Source organism: Arachis ipaensis, chromosome B10 (genome assembly GCF_059453495.1).
Source record: "Arachis ipaensis isolate K30076 ecotype BB chromosome B10, ASM5945349v1, whole genome shotgun sequence".
Lineage (NCBI taxonomy): Eukaryota > Viridiplantae > Streptophyta > Magnoliopsida > Fabales > Fabaceae > Arachis > Arachis ipaensis.
The window spans coordinates 15,686,372-15,705,318 of NC_142435.1; the positions used below are offsets into that span (position 1 = coordinate 15,686,372).

Here is an 18,947-nt window from a genome sequence, read left to right on the forward strand (position 1 = left end):
AACCACAAATTATTTTATAATATGTAAAAATTAAATTTATCTTTTATGTAAATAAATTTAATTAATTATGATTTAATATAACAATATAAATATTTATATTAATTATAATTTAATATAATTAATTATTAAATAATTAATATAAATAATTAATTAAATAGATATATAATTATTTAATATAATAAATTATTATAATTATTTATTAATTAATTATAGTTTAATTATTTAATTAATTATAATTTTATATCATTATTTATTTTAAAGATAATTTGCAACAAGTTATCATTAGGTAAATTTAAATATTAAAAAATTATTTATTTTTATATTTTTTAATTTAAATATTAACTTTTATCTTTTTTTAATAAATTAGACAAATATAAATAGACACCATAAAATAGGCTAATTTTTTTTGGTATGGAAAAAATATTGGTGTTTTTGTTGAAAATGGGAGTATTTGGTGTAATTACAGATGGGTGGATTTTTTGGGTGGGAAGCCAACACGTGGGGGGCGTGGTGGACACGTGGCAGCATTCTGGCCAACACGTGGGGGGCGTGTTGGACACGTGGCAGCTTCTTAGCCAATACGTGGGGGGCGTGTTGCAACACGTGGAGGGCGTGTTGAATGATTTCCATACTACTGTAATACACTTCAAATATCAATATTCAACCAAAATACCATCTCTCTTTCCATATTAAAAATAATTTCTGCATAAAATACACCTCTTTCAAAATTGTACAGGGACTCTCTTTTCCTTCTTTCCAATGGTTAATTCCCTTTGTGTCAGAAAAAGTTTAATACGAACCAAACCATTAGAGTTGCTCTTACCCTCTTTCTCCTCCTCCCTCTCTTTCTCTCTCCCTTCTTTCCATCTTTCTTCTCGGCCTCTCTCTTTCTCCTATCTCTCTCTTTCTCTATCTTTCTCCTTCTTTTTCTCTTCATCTCTCTCCCCTCCTTTTTCTCTTCATCTCTCTTCCTTCTTTTTTTCTTTTTTCTCTTCTATATTATCTCACAAAAGTAAACATTTTAACATATTTTGTATATTTAAAAATTTAAAATTATAAAATATTTAATTTTAATAACTTCAAAAACTGATTTAAATAATTATTTTTAATAAAAATTTAATATCTTTATTTTAGAAGATTCAAAATTTAAAATTAAAAATTTATAAATTAATCTTAAAAAATAAAAAAATAAAAAATTTTTAATTTTTTAATTTAAAAAATATAAATTTATGACTAATTAAAAATATAAAAATATTTTTTATTTTTAAAAATGTAAAACATTTAAATTTTTTCGTTCAATAATATATAAAAATAAATAGGTCTCCCAAAGAATTTAAATATTTCACTTTTTAAAAGATAAGTAACGTTTTTGTATTTTCTCAATTAATCGAGGACTTATTTATCGTTTTTTTAAAAAAAAATTGATTAATATTCACTAAAAAATTAGTTTTTAGTATTATTTAATTGTATCATTGCAAATTTTTCTATTCCCTTCAAAAACGATTGTAAACAAATCTCGCGAATATAACCTAAGAAAAAAAATTTTTTTTTCGAAATCTATGTAGAAATAAATAAATAATAAATAAACACAGCAGCGTAAAGTTCCCGTTCCTGTTCTCAAGGTACGTTTCCGACTCAATTTTCTCCGTTCCTGTTCGATTTTCTTCCCTGTAAGTGCTTTTCTTTCACTGTTCAATGCTTTTCAAGAAGCTTCTTCAGTTCTTATTATAGTTAGTATTCACTTTCACTGGGTTCTGGCACTCAAGTTTGGATTCAATTTGTGCTCTTTTTTGTCAGTCTTTTATCCATTTCGTGGCGTTTCTCGTTGCTTAATTGCTTATTCCAATGCGTTTTGTTCCCCAATTGGAGCTCTGCCGAGCTGCAATTAGGGTTATTGGTGTTGTCGCCGTCATTTGTTTGCCAATTCCAATTCATTTGGAACGACCTTGTCGTAACTGTTGACTGGTTGTTAACGAATCCAGGAGTTTTTGTTTTTGGAACCTTCTAAATGCAACCACTTGAATTGCCAGCTGGATTTTTAATTTTTTATCATTTGTTTGGATTTTACTTTCTTTTGTTTGCATTTGAGTTTTGTCGTTTGGGCAATGAATTTTAGGGAATTTGAAAGAAAGCTTGTGATTTACTTGAGTGATTCTATGGTAAAGTGGGATTTGCGGGTTTCTGTTGCACCTTGTTTACTTCTAGTTATTTAAGTTAGGAATTTTCATAAAAATATGGAAAGATGGGGAATGGGGCTCCATCTTCCCCCCCGGCGGGGATCAGGGCGGGGATGGGGAGGTTTTTGGTGTTCGGGTTGGGGATGGGGAGCAGGGAGGTCTCTCCCGCGCCCCCTTCCCGCCCGGTTGACATCCCTGCTCATAGAGTGCAGTGTGCACCGTGACCCAATACCAAATTTTATCAAGAATGCTAGAACTAAACCAAAAATAAAAAGAAAAAAAAATCTATCTTGCTCAACTAAAAAACAAAAAACTAACACTAACATTCAATCAAACAATTTGAGAGCCAGGTCAATCACCATCGATGTATCTAGTTTCTTGTTCTGATTACAGTGAGGTTCTTGGCTGGTCCTGTTTATTGCTCCTTTGAGTAGGCTTCGTCTTCCCCCATCTGAAGCTATAATAATATTATTGACTTCGACCAAACGTTTCTCTAAGTTTGTTTTGCAAATGATTGTGACAATGTCTCTTATTTCATTTAATCAATTCTAGAATATGCTGATAGAAGATTGTCAGAAACTTGTTTTGCTTTCGAGTCTTTGTTTTGACGCTGGTTAGAGATGTAATGCACCCATTTTGCAAACACCTTTCTTATCTGAAATTTCTAGTTACTTTGTCGATTATATTTGGTTTGACTTTAAATTGAATTGATTATTCTATATTTGCATAGTAGGTTGGGGTTTATTATAAGTGAGGAGATTTGTTGTTGATTGTTTTGTTGTTGGTGGTGGTGGTGTTGTAAATAAAGAGTATCGAAGATAATAGAGATGGGATTCATAATGGAATTCGCGAGGCACCTGGTACTAAAGATGATGGAGGATCCAGAGGAAAGGGATAAGAAGTTCAGGGAGCATGTCTATGCTGTGAAGGACAGGTGCGCCAAGACCAAGGAGATGTGGAGTCTCCCAATGAGGCCTTATGGCTTTTGGACCTTCGAGCGCCACAACTCTCAGCTTGCTTGGGATGCCCAGATCAGCCAGGTCGAAGGCCGCCGCGACCCCTACGACGATGCCCTCCAACAATTCTCAGGTATCCCATCATGAATTCTCATCACTTCCACACTGCCATGATTTAATCAACGTTCTACGTTTGAGCTGCTTAGAATTTGGGATAAACCATTTTTAGGTAGAATTAGAATTAATGTTATGAGACTATTTATCCTAAAAGTTTAAGTTATTCGGTAGATGCACATAAAGAGTTGCGTATCTAACAGTACTTCATTTATGATTTCTGTTTAATAAGTGATTGGATGAGCCCTAAGATGCTGCTCTTAGCAAAATGGCAGTTTACTAACATGCATGGACCGTCAAACTTTCTGTAAAACATTAATTCTTTGTATAGACATGCTATGCTATTTGTTATATTGCTGAAAACGTGAAGCTACCTCTCATGTAATGCCATTTTAGCTACCGGCTTATCCTTTTCCCCTAGTTGGTTTCTTCTCCTAAAAGTTTGGGGAGATGGGTTTATTTTGAGGGTTCTGACTTAGATGGGGGAACTTAAAATCAGGATCATGGTGCTCTTTACATAAATATAAAATCTTCCTTTTTCCATTTCTTCCATTTTATCCCATTCCACTTTATGTTCCTTGCAACATTAGTAACCTTGGACTTCTTAGGCAGATACTTGAAGAAGCCGCTATAAAAAAAAATCCATGTTGTTGACTGAATTATCCATGGCTGCTAGTATATACAATGATGCAGACCAACTTTGAACCAAAATGGGTCTTGTATGTTACCAATTAAGCTTCAATAGGAGCAATGCAAAACAAATGTTACTGGGATTGAGGGAGGAGTCATAAAAAATAATTTATTTGTAAGCAAAAAGTACTATTTTGGTCCCCAACGTTTGGGGCAAATCCTAACTTGGTCCATAACGTTTTAAACATTCTATTTCTATCCCAAGAGGTTTCAAATGGGTTCACTGTTGTCCTACCATTCAATTTGACACGAGTAATTAATGAAATGGGTAATGTGCATGTTAACAACGTTTTTAGTTAAGTCATACCTACTTATTTCTGTGTATTAGAGAAACATAACCAAAAACTTTCTTATAACCCTTCCTCTTCTTGTTCTCCTTGTACAAAATTCTAAATACTAGCAATCGATCATCAGCGCTCTAGAATCAAATGAAAAGCGTTTATATTAGTGATCGTTGATGGGTTGATTTTACTTACGAACTAAAATTGAACATTATTGGCTCTTCAATATGCAAAGTGTTTTGTGTCAAATTTAATGGTGGGACAACATTGAACCGATTTAAAACTTTTGGGGACTAAAATAAAATGTTTGAAATGTTAGGCGGCTAAATTAGGATTTGTCCCAAATGTTGGGGGACCAAAATAGTACTTTACTCTATTTGTAATTTATGATTGTGTGTAGCTAGTTGTTATATGGTATTGTCTTAGAATGTAGGTTTCTTTAGGGTTTTTTTTTTTTTTTTTTTTATACTTTTTTCTTCTTTTAATTCTTTCTCTTCAAGGGAAGATTGTCGTAGGTGGTAGTGCACATGTAGAAGAAGAAAAAGGTGGGAGGAGGAAGAGAAGGTGGTGGATGGAGGGAAAGCGAGGGACAAGGTAAGAAGATGAGTTGCCCCTATAGACGTGAAAAAGGGGAAGAGGAAAGTCAACGCCACGGGTAGTGACAGAAGAATAATACAATAGAAATTTCAAAGTAAAATTTATTTCTTCAATATAAGTATGTTTTATAAAATTAGTTTTATATAATAAAATGCTTTAATTTCACCCATTCATTTAGATTTTTAATGGATAAGATTTATTAAAATCTTGGACCACCAGGAATGCAAATATACTCTCCTCACGGAAGAAAGCCTTTGAATAGGAATCTCTATACATATTTCTTATGATCACATCTTCTGCATTCGTTCATATATTTTTTCTTCTCTTTTAAATGCAGGGAAATGAAATTGTCACAGGTTCTTTTGGTGGAAAACTGGGAATTCCTCTTATTTCCTTCATTGAATTTTCTGTTCTGTTTTCTGACGAAGACATTGCAGGCAGCTGGTTTTGTAATGCTTCAAAAGTTCAAATTGTTACCTGAATAAAGTTTCTTAATATTAACTCTGGTGTTATATAAGAATTTTATCGCTCCTTTAGAATTTACATAATCTTTCACAATTGCACTTCCAGGATGCTTAAACATAATTAAACATATGCAACATTCCTAATGTTTTAAAACATGTTATTTTTTAATTTGACACATTTTGTGTGTTACTTTAGGTATTGTAGATTTGATAACATTCCTGCACTAGTTTTGCCATATAACATGCAGAATAGTTAATCTTGCAATATCCCGGTGGAATGTTACCACTTTGAGCAATCCTTATTTCTATAATTTTCTTATGGGATTCTGCCGTCTCTTCTTCCCCTGCAACACTTCTGCAATCTGATTTCCTCTTCCAGGAAGCAAGCCATTAAACTTAAACACTTACCATCGACAAAGCTTCCTGTTACCTCTTCCTCTGTCTCTTCTTGGTCATTCTCTGTTTAGTCTTTGCTATAATTTTTTCCCTTCTATCAGAATTTTGTTTCACTCAATCATTTTTTATCGAGGCCCGTATTCTGTTTAACATCTCAGTTTTTTTTTGAATCATGTTTATTATTCAATTATTAATTAATTAAATTTATAATAATTTTGAATTTTAATTTCATAATAAAAAAATAGAATATAATGCACTTGAAAATTAACATTTAATTTAAAATTTGAAAATATGAAAATATTAGCTTTATTCATTGAGTACAATACAAAATTAAATTCAAATTCAATTAGGTAGACAAATGTGTTACACGTTTATAGTAGAAAATTGCGTTGTAACTAACTAGTCTAAAAGGTTCGTTTTAAAGCTTACTAATTCTCTATAAATTTGTCTCTAATAGCTATTTTCAAATGTAGAAAATTTTATAGGACTTGCAAAGTGACGATTTAGATTGAAGATTTCACCTAAATGCGAGTTAGATTTTCCTAACACAATCTGGACATACTTAAGAGTCATTTTAGTCGTTCCTTTTTCATTCTATTCCCTTTTCTATATAAAAATGCTAGGTTATCTATTTCCTCTTTCTTCTATTATCTCTATAGATTGTCACATGTATTTTTTCTACCTCATTATAGAAAAAATTCTTATCTTTTTTCACTTTTTTACTCTCATTCTAAACCCTTTGTCAAACTATTCAAAAATTCTATTAATATATCGTCTAAGAAGATATTGTCTTTGAACTATGCTAACTACGAAAACCAGAAATATAAAATTTTTTTTTCTACAATAAATATAAAAATTTTCTTTCTGCAATAACCAACACAGACTTAGAAATTGGCATAGAATTCATATCTCCACAACCTCAATATTTATATTGAGTTTATTGAGTAAGACGTTTTAGTCATCATAACTTATCATTTATTTGTTCCTCGTATTGTTCTTATTAATAGTCTATGGTCCATCGATTTCTAGCCACATTTTAATCGGCCCGAAACTTAATCTCATGCATGAACTTAGAAGAATGAAATTTGTCCCTTAGCCAACGATTCATACGTATATTAAAACACACATAAAGTCTATAAATCTCTCTTCACTAACGAATCGTAACTATTTACATTGGAATATATATAGAATTTCTACAAATTTCACTAGAGGTAGGACTTTTTTAAAGTGTTTAGAGAGAGAGAGAAATGAGAGAAGAAGAGAACAAAGCTTGTGATATTTCAATTATCAATATGAAATCAAAATGTGTCTTCACAAAGGAGAGAGAGAGAACTATTTTATAGTTACACATACTAATAGACTTGGAAGGTACTAGATAATACAACCGACTTGCCGACCATACCCATAGTTTCTACAGCACCCTCAAACTCACGGTGGCTTAGATGCCAACCTGAGTTTGCCAAAGAATTTTGTAAAGGAAGCAGCTGGGAGCGGTCTCGTGAAGATATCAGCTATCTGCTCAGTGCCTGAAATGTGGGTAACAGCTACTAGGGGTGCAATCGGTTCGGTTTGGTTCGGTTTTGGATCAAAAACCAACCGAACCGACCTAATCGGTCCTATAGTAATACCAACCATTCGGTTGGCTGCTGTTTGATCAACCGAACCGAACCAAACCAACAGCGGTTTGGTTCTGTCGGTTTTTTTGGTTTTTTTACACCTATCAGAATTAAAATTATCATAAAATAAAGTTTAAAAACTTCAATAAACCAGAATAACAAGAGTATATCACATCCAAATTCAATACAAATTCAACTTAATTAAACATAAAACAAAGACAACTAAAAATGCCTAGCAAAACAACAAAAATAAACACTTTAAACTGAAACAGTCACTTTGTAACAAATAAAACCAAACAGCCACCATGCTTAATCTGAATCCACACCAGACTCATCATCATCTTCTCCGGTTGGTGCAATTTCTACAAAAGTAAAACAAAAAAATCAATATAGATTATAAACATAATATAGATTATAAATTATAAACATAAACCATAAAAAGAACTACAAATTTCTTTTTTGCATACCTAATTCAAGTTTCTCAAACTCTTCAATAAGCTCCTCAAAATCAGTTGTCATTGGAGAAGCAAGAAGCCAATTTTGTGTGCATATCAATGCCTCAACTGTCTTTGGAGTTAAGAACTCCTATAGTTGTTATTGCATGAAGAAACAGTAAACCCATGTGCCATGTACCTATTTCTAAGCTTCATTGTGAAAGAACCATGGTTCTAATTAAGTACTGCAATAATCTTCATTGTGAAAGAACCATTGTGAAAGAAACAGTAAACCCATGTGCCATGTACTCTTTATTTAATTTTTCTGTGTTAGTGTTATCAATCCTGCATCAAAGTAATTATTGGTCTTTTGGTCTAGAAAAGACTAAAGAGTACTACTATTCACGTTCATTTTTACCTCTAAACTTGATTTATTAAGTATGGGATACTGCATGACATAATGCAGATATAAGGACATGACAATGTTTAAAATTTGTGGCTAATTACAATATCCCAAATCCATAACTTAAAGAAAAAAGAACACCAAGAATTAAATTACAAAGATACTTAAACAGAAAAAGGTATCCAAATCCCTCAGCTTCATAGACAGAAAAAGGTACTCAAGAATATCTAATAACTTGCAATAAATTTTGAAAAAACCAAAGATCAGGGAGACAAAACCAGTCCTAAAGATTAATCAACAAGAAAATTCAATTAGGATTCAAGTGGCCAGGCAGTGATTAAAGTAGGTAAAATATCTCTGTAAGCACCAAATTTTTTTATTTTAGTTATATGAGTTAATATTTAGAATAAATTGTGAAAAAATCAACGAACAAGAACATTGTGAACAGCAACAGCAACAAACTTTCAATTAGCCCACCAACAAACTTTATTTGATTTTTTTATTTTTTATTTTCAATTCAACGAACAGCAACAGCAACAAACTTTCAATCAACCCACCAACAAGAACATCTAATAAGTAATAACTTGCAACAAATTGTGAAAAAATCGAGTTACCAACCTCAAAGACGACATTGTGAGTTGCAGAAGAAGGCTCGGCGACGAGGACTGCTGGACGGAAGAACGGCTCAGACGGAGATCGACGACGGCGAGACGATGGCGTGAAGACAGCTCTCTGCAACGCCCGTGATGGAGATCGACGACGTCCTTCACGGCGACTTGACGACGGCGCTCTCAGCTCTCTGGCTCTCTCAAGCTCTCATTCTCTCAGGGTCTCAGGCAATCAGGCATAGAAGAGAAAGATGGAGGTTGTGACTTGTGGGGTTGTGACTTGTGTTGTGGCTGCGCTGAGTGAGTAGGGATTGGGGGTTAGAGGATTGCATATTAGGTTAAAGGGTAAATGTGTAAAAACAAGGTTTCTGAACCAATATTTCGGCTCGGTTTGGTTTGGTTCGGTTTTTACTGAGCCAACCGAAAACCGAACCGAATCGATCGGTTTAATTCGAAAAAAACAAAAAAAACCGATTTTTTCGGTTTTCTTTTCGGTTGTTGTAAATTTCGGTTCGGTTTTGCGGTAAATTTCGATCCGGTTCGGTAACTTACACCCCTAACAGCTACTAAACCCGTGGTTACTCTTTCTCGAACAAAGTAGAGGTCCAATTCAAAATGTTTAGTTCGATGATGAAGAATCAGATTATAAGCGAGCATGACACCGGTCATATTGTCACAATAGACTGTGGGATGAGCAGAGGGGTGTTGTCAAATTTCCAGCAAGCGGTTTTGAATCCATGTCAATTCTGTAAGTACAACTGCAAGTGCTTGAAACTCAGCCTCAGTAGAACTTCTGCTCATAGTGGTTTGTTTACTACAATTCCAAGAGACAAGATTGGATCCTAGATAAACACAGTAGCACTGTCCACAGCTGTTAAGTTATTAGAACTGATCATAGGAGTAACCATAAGTTTAGAGTATTGCATTCCGGATTTAAGTAATAATTCATGTATATACTTGGTCTGATTTAGAGAGATATGACCTGAAGAGTGATGTGAACTTCAATGCCTAAAAAATAATTCACATGTCCTAGGTCCTTAAGGAGAAAAGTGGAATGAAGTTGAGTAATTATATACTGAATTTCACTTTAATTGTTGCCAGTAACCAGCATGTCATCAACATATATGAAAATATATGTAACGTTTGAACCTGAAACTTAGTGAATAAAGAGGAATCCGATCGAGTACATTGAAAAGCAAATTTAGCTAGAGTAGAAGTAAGAGTAAGGTACCATGCAAGCAGAGCTTGTTTTAAGCCATATAGTGAATAAAGAGGAATCCGATCGAGTACATTGAAAAGCAAATTTAGCTAGAGTAGAAGTAAGAGTAAGGTACCATGCAAGCAGAGCTTGTTTTAAGCCATACAAAGCTTTATGCAATTTACAAACAAGATTAGGATTTGAATGTTGAAAACCAGGTGGTTGATGCATATATATAGTTTCAGATAAAGTACCATTCAAAAACTGTATTGTGAAAATCAAATTGTTTGATAAACCAACCTTTTGATAAAGCAATGGTGATGATAACCCGAATTGTAACCGGCTTAATTACAGGTGTATATACCTGATCAAAGTCAATACTTGCAGCTTGATTAAATCCTTTGGCAACTAAACGTGCCTTATGTCTAACAATCTCACCCTGTGAATTCTTTTTAACAGCAAAGATCCATCTACACCCAATGATATTTACATCAGGTGGGGTTTCAACAAGGATCCAAGTTTTATGAAAAACCAAGGCCTTATATTCAATTTTTGATATATTTGGGAATAAGAGAATCTGATTGAGCATGGAGAGGAGAGGTTGTAGTGTTGAGTGCCTTGGGTTTTAAGTTTTTGGTTTTTGATCGAGTGAGCATAAGGTGGTGTGATTAAAGACAGGTGGAGATGGAAATGATAAGGGTAAACAAGTGTCAGTATGTGAAACAGGTATAGTATTTATAGTAGGAATAGGATGTGTGAGAGGAGTGGAGTTATTTGGTTGTGCGGTATTAGAGGATGATGCAGAATTTAGATATAGTAGAAGGACCAAAATCAGAAGCTTGGTGAGGTGAATTAAGGTGTTCAGAATTAGTATACGAATTTATAGATGGTATGGATATAAGAAGGGGTAATGGAAGAAGGTGGGACAGAAGGAATAAGAGGAAGAAGTTCATGAATATAATTACCAATGGAGCCAGATTTATCAGAATTAGCGGGAAAGAAGGAAAAGCCAGGGAATTGAGTTTCATCAAAAACAACATCACGAGACACATAAACTTTACCTTAGACAAACATTTATAGCCACGATGATTAATAGCATATCCTAGAAAGATGCAAGGCTGAGATCGATATTCTAGTTTGTGTGAAGTGTATGGCCTTAAGTTTGGATAACACAAGCATCCAAAAATTTTTAGAGAAGAGTAATCTGGAATTTGATTAAATAGAAGCTCATGTGATGAAAGATGACTAGTATTAGGGGAAGGCATGCGATTAATAAGATAAACAGTAGAAAAGGCTTCATCCCAAAACAAGAGAGGTAAAGAGGCTGTAGCAAGAAGGGCCAAACCTGTTTCAATAATGTGCCTATGCTTGCGTTCGGCCAAGCCATTTTGTTGGGGAGTATGAGGACAAGATAGCCTATGAGCAATGTCTTCTTGCTTAAGAAAATCTTTAAATGCAGTAGAACGATATTCACCTTCATTGTCACTTTGAAATGATTTAATAGAGAAACCTGTTTGTCTCCCCATGAATGACTTATACTGTTTGAGAACAGCAAAAACCTGTGACTTATGAGTAAGAAGATAAATGCTTGTATGCCTAGCGTACACATCAATAAAAGAAATATAGAATTGAAAACCATTTTTTGAGATAACCAGTGCAGGCCCCCAAACATCAGAAATAAGAAGAGCTAAAGGATGATCATAAGTAGATTGAGACATAGTATATGGTAAACGATGTGATTTAGCCAAGCAACAGTAATTACAAACAGAATTAGATTCATATTCTTTATTCACTTTCAACTGAAATCTGCCAATAATGTTCTTTACAATAGGAAGAGAAGGATGACCAAAGCATTTATGGTATACATCAAAAGAAGCACAAGAAGAAAGAAAAGCATTAGCAAAAAGAGGGGCAAAAACAGATTGAGGAATGACACCTTTGTCAAATTTATACAAGCCTTTGTCAGCCTTGCCTTGTAGAAGAACCTCCTTGGTAGCCTCCGATTTCACCAAGCAAAAATCAGGATAAAAGGAGAAATAAACATGGTTGTCTCTAGCAAAACATGAGACACTGATTAAATTCTGAGTTATGGTTGGAACATAAAATAAATCATACAATCAATATGATTCTTGAGTAGGAATATTATTATTGTGAATAATTGAATTACCTACATTCTAGATAGGCATTCCAGATCCATTACCTGTGAAAACTTGTTCTTGACCTTAGTAATCCAAGGGTTGGAGAATATTTGATGAATCATGTGTGCAATGGTGAGTAGCACCCGAGTCTACATACCATGATGGATCACTTACCGAAGCTGAGAGTTGCAAGCATTGCTCTAGGATTATGGAAGGATGAGGGTGGAGCTAAGGATCCATTCTAGGAAACTTGTGACTACTGTGGGGATTGGTGATAGGATTGATCAAACCGAAAGTAGCAAGATGGAGCTACATGTTCCATGCGGCCACAAATCTGGCATTGAGGGCAGTTCATAGAGTTTCAAGGGCTTCTTCCACCACACATATTCCTACCACCTCTACCATGACGGCCTTGAAAGCCTCTACCATAATTTTCTTGAAAACCTCTACCATAGATAGAGTTTGTACCTCTTCCATAATTACCAAGAATGGATGAATCTGAAGAACGAGGCTCTTGAGTTGGAGCCTGAGTTAGGTGAACTTGAACCATGGATTGATCAGGTTTCTTGAACCTGTCCACAATGTCTTCTTGAGCTATAAGAAGGGCTTCAAGGTCTGGAATGCTATAAGCAGGATCTTTTGCAGTAACATATGTAATGAATGGGTGATAATCTTCATTTAAACCATCAAATATTACATTTGTATGTTCGGATTCAGACAGAGGAGCACCTACAGCAGCTAAATAATCCACTAATTTTTTAATTTTCAAGAGATAATCAGTGGTTGAACCTTCTTTCGTGATAATCTTGAGTTGAAGTTGAGTTGTCGAACCCTAGCCTTCGTCCGAGAAGCAAAATGCGTGTGAATGCGAGACCAAATCTCATGTGCAAAACTGCAACCAATTACAGGATGCTGAAAAAAAAGAATCAAGAGATGCAAAAAGCCAAGAAGTGAGGTTGTAATAATCAGTGCGCCACTGTTTGTATGCTTGTGATTCTGTATTTGTTGATTCATCAACAGGAGAAGTAAATCTTGTAGGGATTTTCTCCACATCCATTGACTCTCATTTCTTCTCACTCCAAAACTGAGACATTGCAGAAACATTGATAGCACCTTTGCTGCAAAAATATTTTAATTTAAAATTCACCACCTCTTCCACACACATTGGTTTGTCTATTTTCTGTCTGCATTGCACATCCAAGAAAAAGCAAGGTCCTATATGTTCTCATTTCACAAACAACTCAATGAGTATATTTGCAGAAAGATTATATTGTATTATACTTTTCATCAAGTTTATCCTTCCAAAACACTATCAAGATAAGCACAAGTGGAACTTCTACTATCTTGAGAAACCACACACCTCACAATCTGCTTCCACATTCCCATCTTTGGCACAAATCGCTGCTTCATCATCTGCCTTACAGCCCAATCGACCTCCCCAACCACACCCTTCTCACTCATACCCTTCACAAGAACTTTATAAGACATGAAACTAGGACCAAACCCCATCAACACCATTCTCTCCATGATCTCTTTGGCTTCCTTAAATCTCTCATTATCAAGCAACCCATACACCACTTCTTGATAAGACCCTCCATTGGGATCACATCCTTTTTCCATCATCAATCTCTCCAACACCTGCTTTGCCTCGTCGACCCTCCCTTGCTTCCTCAACCCCGAAATCAGCACATTGAAAACCACGACGTCAGCACCAACCCCACAATTTTCCATTCTCTCCAACAACCCAAAAGCACCATCCACATCCCCTTTTTCGCACAACCCATGCATCAAAGTAGCAAAAGTCCTCACATTTGGCTCACACCCTAGTTGGGGAAATTCATCAAATACCTTGAAGGCATCCTCCAATTTGCCACAACCACACAACCCCTTGATCAGAATGTTCAGGCAACAAGCATCCACCTCAACCCCCAGCCTTGGAGCCGCCGCATAAACCTCATGTGCAACTTCATAGAACCGTGATGAAACCAAAACATTAAGGACAAAATTAAAAGTTCTGGTGCTGGGCAAGCACTTGAATTTTGTGGGCATGGCGAAGAGCGTGTTGACAGCCTTGTCAATACGGTTGAAGGAGTGAGCGTAATGCTTAATTAGGGCGAAGAAGAAGTCGTCGGAGAATCCAGAGAGGTCGAGGGCTTCGATGAAGCCTTGGAGCGCGTGAGGGAGGTTAGCGCGTGAGAAATTGGTGATAATAGAAATGGAGAAGGTCTCGGTGGGAAGGTAGTCCTTGCGGGAAGAGTAGAGGGAGAGAAGGGTGAGGGCAGAAGAAGGGTTTGTGAGGGAGTTGGCCAGGGCGGTGGCTTCCTTCGGCGTGAGCCAGTCCTTGTGGCGGAAGCGGATGAGGATGGCGGAGTCCTTAGGGTCCGGTGGTGGCGGTGGTGGAAAGGGGGGTGGAAGAGGACGGTGAGGGGTTTTACGGTGGAATGGTGTGCGCGGAACGGATTTTGGGATCATTGTTTTGAAAAGTTGTTTGAGTTTTGGAGGGAACTGAGAAGTAGAACTTCTGAACTTTGACGGAATGGGAATGGGTCTAATGGCAGCAAGCAAGAAGCCTAATATAAACCTTCACAACAGAAAATGACATATATGAGAATATTATCGTTGGATAACATAAATGTAAACTACTGAAACTGTTCCAGTACAATCCTATAAATGGAAAATAATGATTACAACCATATCTGGCAACAGACCAAGGATAGAGAAGGTTACAGGGGAATTTCAATAATAACGAAAAGGTGTAGACACCAATAAATGCAAACTGCCAAAATTCAAAGCAGATCGCCTGGGAGGTGACATTTAAGTGTTGATGTTTGAGAAGGGTCTCATGAAATGGCAAATCCTATGCCATTTCCTTCTCCTCTTCTTCTCACACACAATGAGCAAGTTTTGATATTCCAATTCCAGCAGGTAAATTTGATATTAAAATATGATGCCCTTGCTAGGTAATTTCTGTACTAAATTACATAACAGAGTATTCTTACTTACAATAAAGGATTCAAAAATTAAGTCCACTAAAAAATATAAAACAAATATTCATCAATGATTAGTGGCAATAACCCACAAATAAAAATTGATTAACATACAGAGTGGTATGAATGAAGCATTGAAAGCTGAAACAGAGAAATCTAAATTTGGTTTCAAACACCATACAATGAAAATGCAAGACAACCTCCTTGTATCTACTTATTTATAAGTCATTGTTGTGATGTAACCTGCTACCATACAGGAAAATTACTTACAGGCACCAGCCGCAACCAAGACCACAGCAACCAAGGCGGGGTTCTTGTACAGGTCTTCCTTCAGCAACTGCATAACCATAATTAAGGTCAAAGAGGAAATCATATCAAAATCCAGCTGTGGCAAGCATGATTAAAGGAGTATGCTACACTACAAAGACATTATCATCAAACTGGCACCTATTATAAAATGAAATCAAGAGTCTAACAACCATCTTCTAACATAAGCAACATTGCTTTAGTGAAACCGGCCCTGCATGATTTCCTAATTCCTATTAATTCATCTTAATGTAAATGCAATAACTTGGGTTTGGATGGAAAAATGTTTAAAGAAAGATCTATGCTGTCAGAAAGTCTTAGACAATCATCCCATCACCTAAGCGTGCCCTTTGATCACAGGCAAAAGAATCGAATATCCAACGATTGAAACCCTAACCCTATCCCTATATCACTACTAGCCTTCAAACTTATATCCAGATCACTCCCGTCACCAAACTCAACCATTTTAAACCTTCAAAAATCAACTTCAAATGAAAATAAATAAATAAATAAATAAATATAAATAATCAATGAAAAATACCAAGTCAACCGAAGTTTCTGAACCATTTTCCACGCAGATTAAACTAAAACTTTCTGCAGCTGAAACATATAATAGTACACTAACCAGGGCAGAACATAGCGAAAGCTAGAAGCAAGAAATTAAATTTAAAAAAAAAAAACACATCTCGAAAGTTCCAACCTTTGATCCAACCCATCACTCTAATCAACCACCTAATCATTCTAGGAACGAATCTAACCCTTAAGATCACAAAACCTTCGAGTCCAAAGCTCAAATCAAATCCCAGAAAAAACTAAAAAATAAAAAAGAGGTGATGGTGGTAGAGAGGGATACCAGGAACTGCTTGGTAGCCATGAAGGTAATAAGGAGGATGAGGAGCCGAGTGGTCGGCGGCGCCACGCGGCGGAACAGGGTGGGGAAACCCGATGGCTGGGTGAGGATCCCGCGGAGGCGAAGGGTAGTTGGAGACGCCTTGGAAGGTGCTGTATTGAGCAGCAGGGTAGGGCTGAGGTGGCGCTGCGGAATGAGGGGGCGGTGGCGGTGAAGAGTGGTGGTGGTGGGATGTGACGACGGCGTTGGACGGGGAGTGGTGACTGAGCAGGAGAGTGGTGGTGATGAGATGTGACGGTAGAGTGTGTGTGACTTTGACAGCTGAATCCGTGTGTTTTGTGTGTGGAAAATAAGCCCTTTTATAAGTCTTACAAGGCTAATAATCAAAACAATGGGTACTAGTTTGTTGTTGAGCTCATTTTTTTCATTATGGATTTGGTATTGGTGTTGTGCAAGGTTCTGAAAACCGGACTGGTCATCAAACCGTTCTAGTCACTAGTTCACTGGTCTAACCGGTGGTTCAACCGAAAAAATCGTTTTAGAATAAAATAATAAATAAATAAATAAACATCCTAAAATATCTTCCAAATTTAAAACAGTACACAAAAAATCATCAACCAAATTCATATGATCTTATCAAAATACAAACTCAAAAGTTAAATAGTAAAAAGAAATATCTAAATATTAAATTTTGACTTTGAGGGTTAACAGGATCACTTAACACCTCAGATTCTAATTTAGAAATGTCAGGAGACAAAGGATTATCAATTTCAAAAGAATGTTGAGCTAGTTCAGTTAGAAAATGTTGATCATTCTGTGGTATTATGCTAACTGAACATGAACTTGAACCTTGCAAGAAGACCTTTTCGGTTTAATCTTAGGCAGCGTTGCGTTCATCTGTTGTAAGAGAGCTCTCTTAGCAACAGATTCTTCTTGCTGAGCAAGCCATAAACGGGATCTAGTGTTGTTTCCAAGTTGAGGTATCAACATAACAATTAACAAGTAGTCATTGAATAAGAAAGCACAACATATCACCAACTACCTATACACTTTGACTCTCCTACCACTACCATCATCATCATTCATCAGTTTATTTATATATGGCATTGGCAGGTAGCTACCCTACTCATTCAGCAACAACCAGCACTTGATTTGATTTCCATTTTTAGCGTTCAGCAACAACCATTACAAAACAGCAGCATAACAACAACAATGCCATAACAAAACAGCAGCATAACAACAACAGCAGCTTAACAAGTCATTAATCACAAATTCCAAATTCAAAACACTGATGCTTAACAAGTCACTAATCAGAAATTCCAAATTCAAAACATTGATTAGTGATCGCAGAATCACAATGCCATAACAAAACAGCAGCATAACAACAACAGCAGCACAACAAAGGGAAAAGAACAATGAAAGTCACAAAAGAAATTAGCAATCCTATTCCTGTTTCGTGCATTTAATTACTCATAAACAAAACTCAACACAGAACAACACAAAGAACAAAAACAGGACTAAAATGATTCACCTAATCAGTAATCATTCAATCCAAAACAGAGCTAATCATTCCATGATTCAAATTTCAATTAGTAGCACTAACAGAATCCCCCCAAAAAAAATCAATGTTCTGATCAGAACTAAGAACAGAGAAGGAACATTCATTAAGGTGTCTAAATCCTCATATCAAGTCTTCAACCACTAGCAAACCCAGAACACAACAACACAATAAACAAAACTTTTGATTCTAAAACTAATAAATCTCCAAAAAAATCTAGACCGATTTAAATACTCACTATTTTCAACAAAAACTAAGGCATATCAACCCTCAAATTCACATGTAGTTCACCATTTTAGAAACAAGTTCACATTTGGTACCTATTGGAAGAGGTGACAGCAAACTAAGTCCAACCAACTTCAGGACCAAGGGCTCCGGTGACGTGGAGGAGGCGCGCGGCGTGGAGGAGTGAGCAGAGAAGCCATTACCTTCGATCTGAGCAGTTTGGGCAGAGTGTGAGGAAGATCTGTTGAGTGCGACGGACAATGGTGATCAGGCGACGGACACGACGACTGACGACGGCAGAAGCGCGGCTAAGAAGATGAAAACCAGACGCGAATGTTGATCTCAACGAAAAAGCTGCAATTGGCGAGACTGTGAGAATGAACAGGGGTTGGAGACCTGGAGCACGACGACAGCGCGACGGACGGCGGTAGTGCCTCACTCCCTGCGCCGGTGGTGGAGGTTAGATGGCTAGGGTTTGTTTGAGGGCAAAACCAAAAAGCTCTGAAGAGAAAACGTGTGAGGAGGGTGTGTTGGACTGTTGGGGGAAGGGGGGTGAGTGGTGAGTGAGTGAAGGCGATGAACGTGGGTTTTTTATTTTTTTATTTTTTTAAATAAAAACGGTGCGTTTATTAAGAACCGGCCGGTTACCGGTCCAGTCTGACCGACCGGTTCTTGGCCGGTTCATCAGCTTTTCAAACGGTTCGTGGATGGACGGTTATTAGTGGCAGACCGGACCGTTTTCATTGCTGATTTTCGGTTTGATCGGTTCAACTGATCGGTTCGGTCCGGTTTTCAAAACCATGGTGTTGTGCATTGAAATGGATGCAGGACCAATATTTCCAGTGCTATGGTACTTAGTCAAAACGTAGGTTACGTTTAGTTTTGTTTTCATTTTTTTTTTTTGTTGAGAGAAATAGAAAAACGCAGCTTGCGTTTTGTTTTTTCAAAG

The 18,947-nt window shown here is 36.3% G+C and overlaps 3 protein-coding genes across 10 annotated transcripts; 1 reads left to right on the forward strand and 2 right to left on the reverse strand.

Moving 5' to 3' along the window:
* Positions 1-1,486: 1,486 nt before the first annotated feature.
* On the forward strand, positions 1,487-5,358 carry LOC107622333 (uncharacterized). 4 transcript variants are annotated; one of them, XM_016324194.3, is made up of 3 exons: positions 1,487-1,622; positions 2,986-3,266; positions 5,153-5,358. In XM_016324194.3, the coding sequence occupies exons 2-3, from the start codon at positions 3,005-3,007 to the stop codon at positions 5,158-5,160; spliced, it is 270 nt and encodes an 89-aa protein (XP_016179680.1). In that variant the 5' UTR covers positions 1,487-1,622; positions 2,986-3,004; the 3' UTR covers positions 5,161-5,358. The 4 variants fall into 4 exon arrangements, with proteins under 4 accessions (XP_016179680.1, XP_020968876.1, XP_016179679.1 ...); XM_021113217.2 differs by having other exon boundaries at positions 1,498-1,622; positions 2,911-3,266; XM_016324193.3 differs by having other exon boundaries at positions 1,531-1,670.
* Positions 5,359-7,401: 2,043 nt separating this feature from the next.
* LOC148579234 (uncharacterized) lies at positions 7,402-9,405 on the reverse strand. The gene is made up of 4 exons (XM_088489214.1): positions 9,289-9,405; positions 8,747-8,941; positions 7,759-7,876; positions 7,402-7,653 (listed from the first exon to the last, which is right to left on the reverse strand). The coding sequence occupies exons 1-4, from the start codon at positions 9,403-9,405 to the stop codon at positions 7,601-7,603; spliced, it is 483 nt and encodes a 160-aa protein (XP_088345340.1). The 3' UTR covers positions 7,402-7,600.
* A 2,283-nt stretch (positions 9,406-11,688) lies between these two features.
* Positions 11,689-18,535, reverse strand: LOC107620210 (uncharacterized). Of its 5 annotated transcripts, XR_015906059.1 has the most exons (5): positions 18,094-18,525; positions 16,219-16,723; positions 15,330-15,396; positions 12,135-14,653; positions 11,689-11,986 (listed from the first exon to the last, which is right to left on the reverse strand). XR_015906059.1 is itself a non-coding variant. In XM_088506461.1 (3 exons), exon 3 carries the CDS (start codon positions 14,542-14,544, stop codon positions 13,366-13,368), a length of 1,179 nt encoding a protein of 392 aa, XP_088362587.1. In that variant the 5' UTR covers positions 14,545-14,653; positions 15,330-15,396; positions 18,094-18,535; the 3' UTR covers positions 11,689-13,365. The 5 variants fall into 5 exon arrangements, 2 of the variants coding, with proteins under 2 accessions (XP_088362587.1, XP_088362588.1); XR_015906053.1 differs by lacking the exon at positions 16,219-16,723 and having other exon boundaries at positions 18,094-18,535; XR_015906037.1 differs by having other exon boundaries at positions 16,219-18,530.
* Between the last annotated feature and the right edge of the window lie 412 nt (positions 18,536-18,947).

Bases quoted from the DNA above. Each gene is read 5' to 3' on its own strand.
- LOC107622333 (XM_016324194.3), top strand. From the start codon at position 3,005: ATGGGATTCATAATGGAATTCGCGAGGCACCTGGTACTAAAGATGATG.
- LOC148579234 (XM_088489214.1), bottom strand. From the start codon at position 9,405: ATGACCGGTGTCATGCTCGCTTATAATCTGATTCTTCATCATCGAACT. The intron at 8,942-9,288 runs GTAAGTTACCGA...AGAGAATGAGAG, and splicing joins GTTTAGTAGCTGTTAGGGGT to CTTGAGAGAGCCAGAGAGCT. The intron at 7,877-8,746 runs GTTGGTAACTCG...TAACAACTATAG, and splicing joins CTCACAATGTCGTCTTTGAG to GAGTTCTTAACTCCAAAGAC.
- LOC107620210 (XM_088506461.1), bottom strand. From the start codon at position 14,544: ATGATCCCAAAATCCGTTCCGCGCACACCATTCCACCGTAAAACCCCT.